This window comes from Poecilia latipinna, unplaced genomic scaffold, assembly GCF_001443285.1.
Source record: "Poecilia latipinna isolate Pla-1442-1.1 unplaced genomic scaffold, P_latipinna-1.0 Scaffold2926, whole genome shotgun sequence".
In the NCBI taxonomy this organism is placed as follows: Eukaryota; Metazoa; Chordata; class Actinopteri; order Cyprinodontiformes; family Poeciliidae; genus Poecilia; species Poecilia latipinna.
The window spans coordinates 214-4,363 of NW_015115542.1; the positions used below are offsets into that span (position 1 = coordinate 214).

At 39.3% G+C, this 4,150-nt stretch overlaps 1 protein-coding gene across 1 annotated transcript in view; it reads right to left on the reverse strand.

The window, feature by feature from the left end:
• Positions 1-920: 920 nt before the first annotated feature.
• The window catches only part of LOC106939606 (small G protein signaling modulator 2-like), a 62,241-nt gene continuing 59,011 nt past the window's right edge, over positions 921-4,150 (reverse strand). Inside the window, exons 5-9 of the mRNA XM_015022063.1 lie at positions 3,832-3,956; positions 3,647-3,714; positions 3,238-3,401; positions 2,151-2,283; positions 921-1,945 (exon numbers count right to left, since the gene is read on the reverse strand). Coding sequence (XP_014877549.1) covers positions 1,551-1,945; positions 2,151-2,283; positions 3,238-3,401; positions 3,647-3,714; positions 3,832-3,956 — 885 coding nt within the window. The 3' untranslated portion in view covers positions 921-1,550. The remainder of the gene's footprint in view (positions 1,946-2,150; positions 2,284-3,237; positions 3,402-3,646; positions 3,715-3,831; positions 3,957-4,150) is intronic.

Here is a 4,150-nt window from a genome sequence, read left to right on the forward strand (position 1 = left end):
GAACCCAGAGAGGGTTATTTGATTATTATTTATTTCATTAATAGTGTTATTATTTATTTCCTGACTTTTGTTCTGTGAAGAATCCAGAAAGGGTCATTTGATTGTGCTTTCTGGAAAACAAAAAATTTTTACATTTAGGCACTCCTGTAATCGTCACACTTTTTCTTTTACAAACTGACTCCGGCCCACCACCAGAGAAGGGAAAAGTTATGTGGCCCTCACAGGAAAAAGTTTGGGGACCCCTGGGTTAAAAGGTTACCAAGAAGTAAGTGAAATTGTATTTTTTCTGAATGATTTGTGTAATGTATTGACATATAATATGTGTACATTGTCCCAGTTACCCATGGTGGGCAACAGCAGAGTCACTGACGTGGGAATGAAGAAAATACATCAAATGTGGGAAAAGCCACAACAAAATCAGCAGGTGAGAAATCAGCTTGACTAACTCCCATGGTAAACCAGCCAGTCAAAAATCAAAAAGCCAATCTTCCAATCCACATGTACCCATTATACGGTTATGTTATTTGCAACATTCTTTGGTGTGGTGGTTGTTACATAAAGTTAGCTTTTTTCTGTCTCAGTTACATGTTTGCAAAATCAAATGTACAAAAATTACAAAAGTTGTAAGAAGATATTTAACAGAATTGACCTAATTATATTAGAACTGAAACGATAGGTTGGATAAATTGTGATGAATCGATTATTGAAATAATTGTCAACTAATTTAGTAATTCATTAATTATTAAATGGATTACACAAACTCTAAAAAAGGCCATTTGCTGAAGCAACAGCACTCTAAGAGCATTAATTTAGCCAAACCGTTACAAAAATATATACATTTTGCATTAAAAACTTAAATGCAAAAGATTAATAAGATTAAAAACTTTTTTTTTCCTGTAAATGTGTTCTAACCAGAACTTGTCAAATTGCAGTTTTAGCTGATTCAAATTCTCTAAAAATAAATTTCCTATTGAGCATCTTTTGCTATCCAATTATTACTTGTTTAATCCAAAAAAAATACCACCAGATCAATCCTACTCTGTACTGATGGTAAGTCTCACAGAAAAGACTGAGCTTTTCACATGTTGATGTTTTTTTAGCTGTAGATGCATTGTTTGCTACAAATGATCAAGTGTTTTAAGGAAAGCTGTTATTGGATTTTAGCTAACAAAAGGTTTATTTTCTCATTTAAAAATCTCTTTATATATTTATAATATTGTATTTAAAAAGGCTTCAGTGGGCAAATGGAAAATCAGAAGAATGTGCCAATGTGTTTATCTAATTAATCAATAGAACAATTGATCAATAAACTAATCCTTAGTTGCAGTCTTACACAATATTAACAACCAGCTAATCATGGAGGTTCCTTAAATCTAATGATAAATTAAATACAGTTTAAAATGTCGACTAATACAGAAGCTCCCTAAATCATCAACATACTGTCTGCCATCTTTGTAAGAAAATCTTAATTCAATTTATTAAAAGTTCTACAAGAGAAAATAGGATCAGCTAAATTTGGTAGCAGCAGGTCAGAGTTTCGGACCACATTTCTACTTCCCCATGTCCCTGATAGTTTGATCAGACCTAGCCTTCTCCTCACTGCTGGGCTCAGCTTCAGGCAGCACACAGACAGGCAGGCAAAGCTGTGGGGGGTGAGAGGCTAGGTAGGGGAAGGAGGGAAGACGAAAGAGGACACGGAGAAGTGGGCGGAGGACGAGGGAGGTGAGGAGGGAAGGGTCTGAAGCTTGAGTGAGGTCTAAGGGGTGGGGATGGGGCAGCAGGTTTGGTGGTGTGTTAAGGTGATAAAAACCTTTCAAGACATTAGGGTCTGTGAGGTTCCGCGAGCAGATCATTGAGATCATAGCATGGAGTCTATCTTCCTCTTCCTCATCGTCATCCAGCGACGGTGCGCGGCTGCCCGTGGTGTGGTGGTAGTTTATAGTGACTGCTTACACCAGCGAAACAACAGAGAATGGAATTAGAAAAGGGTTGCCCTACAAGCCTCGGAAAGAAACGACCTGACTTTACAGTAGCAAGCCATACACCTCAAACAGAAATAAGTGTTAGCAACAGAAAGAACGGCTTTACTTCATGAGCACGTCTGCCCTGGTGATGTTTTACAGATAAGATGGTGTCAAGTGGTTACTCACTAGCATCGTATCGGTATCCTGGGTAGACGATGCGAAAGACGTAGTCAGCAGCTGTCTGCTCCTCACCGTTCCTGTCCTGCTCCATGAGGCGTGCTGCGCTGCTCCTCTTCCGCAACTTAGGGAACACTTTTCCCTTCAAGACACAAGCAGACTTCAATATCAGACTTAAGATACTGGGTTCTCCTCACTGCGAGCCAGATGGTTTGGAATAGGCTAGAAAATCTACGCAATTATTGACTTTTATTCTTCCATTGCTAAATCCCAGGCTAAGGTTAGTTCTCAGGCTCTTCTCCTGTGGAACCAGCTCCCAGTTTAAGAGGCAGACACCCAGTCTACTTTTAGAACTAGACTTAAAATGCTCATTTTTGATAAAGCTTATAGTTAGACTGGCCTAGCTTATCCTGGTCTATGTCTGTAGATATGCTGGTATAGGCTTAGGCTACTAGAGGAAAAACTGATAACTTTTTCTCACTTTCTTCCTCTACTCCTCTCCAATTTAACTATTTGCTGTAATTTCAGCTATTAACTTTTTGTTTTCTTTCAGTTATTTTTCTCTCCATAGAAGATACACCAGGTCTGGTGTTCTGATTGACTGTGATTCCTTCCTAGAGGAGGGGATCAGCTGATATAATGCTGCCATCAACTAATCATTCTCCCTCTCCTGCTATTAACTTTTTACTTTAATGGACATCGAAATAATCCTACATCAGTTCATCTGTTTATTCTTGTGTCTCTGCTCTGTTTTCTCAAACCTCTAGTTGGATGTGTCAGATGGCCTACTTCCGGTTCTGCTGGAGGTTTCTTGCTGTTAAAACGGAGTTTTTCCTCTCCACTATGACTACATGCATGCTCGGTAAGAAGGATTGATGTAAAGTCAATGACTATATGCAATCTGCTGGGTTTCCTTAGATATAAACATTTTAAACTATTTTGGAGAATTACTGTACTGTTTGATAACTAGGATCAACTGAAATGTATGTGTGACTGAATTAAGTTGATTGTTTTTGTAAAGTGCCTGGAGACAACATTTGTTGTGAATTGGCACTATATAAATTAACTGAACTGACTAGTTAATAATTGTTGTTACCTTGCCTTTCTGGGACCAGAGGGGAGGTTCCAGTTGACCTCGTGGTAGAAGTCCAGTTTCCAGACAGGAGAGGAAGGCCAGGAGGTGACCGCCGGGGGGAAAGTGCAGTGGCGGCCTCTGGATCCCATCCTGACTGACGAGTACCAGCGTCCCACCACAATCAGCTGCATCATGGAAATAAAAAGTTCATACAGAAAAACACATAAGATGAACTATAGAGTGGGTTGTGTAGCACAGTTTTTCACTGTTTCTGTGAGAGGCAAATAAGCATTCACCAAAAATAAAAGCCAGATTTTAAAGCTGCAGCAATTTGCACCTTAAGAGATTAATAGTCCAATCAGGCGACAGCGTTTAAAACACTATTATCTCATGCTGCAGTTCAAAAATAACTCACAATGTGTATACTTACGCCGTTGGTGACAGTGGATGCAAACAATCTGGCGCAGAGGAACAGTCAGTGCATAGTCCCAATAAATACTGAAAGTGAAAAAAAAATTTCAGGTTCAGAGGCAGTCATTTTAGCTCAGATCAGTTCCAACATGTCACTAAATGCTTCTCTTTCCTAAGAGCTGTGATTTCTGAGTTTGGCCCAACCTTTTCTCCAGGTCGCAGTCCCCCAGCGTACCATTGATGAGCTGGTTAGGTGTCCATTTTAGCGTGAGGTTATCCCCAGCTTGATGGAGTGACAAATAGCCCCGTAACACCTCCATGTCCTTTTTCTACCATTTCAGATGAAAGAAGGAGAGCTTAAGTGTAGGGGTGTAGCGATACAATAATTTCACAATACGATACGATAGACGATATTCTGGTCATGATACGATATGTATCACGGTTCAGTGCATTTTTACGATTTTCTGAAAGATTTTAGAAGGACAGAGTGATTTTAGTGACATTTTGTGTTCCATAGACTTGA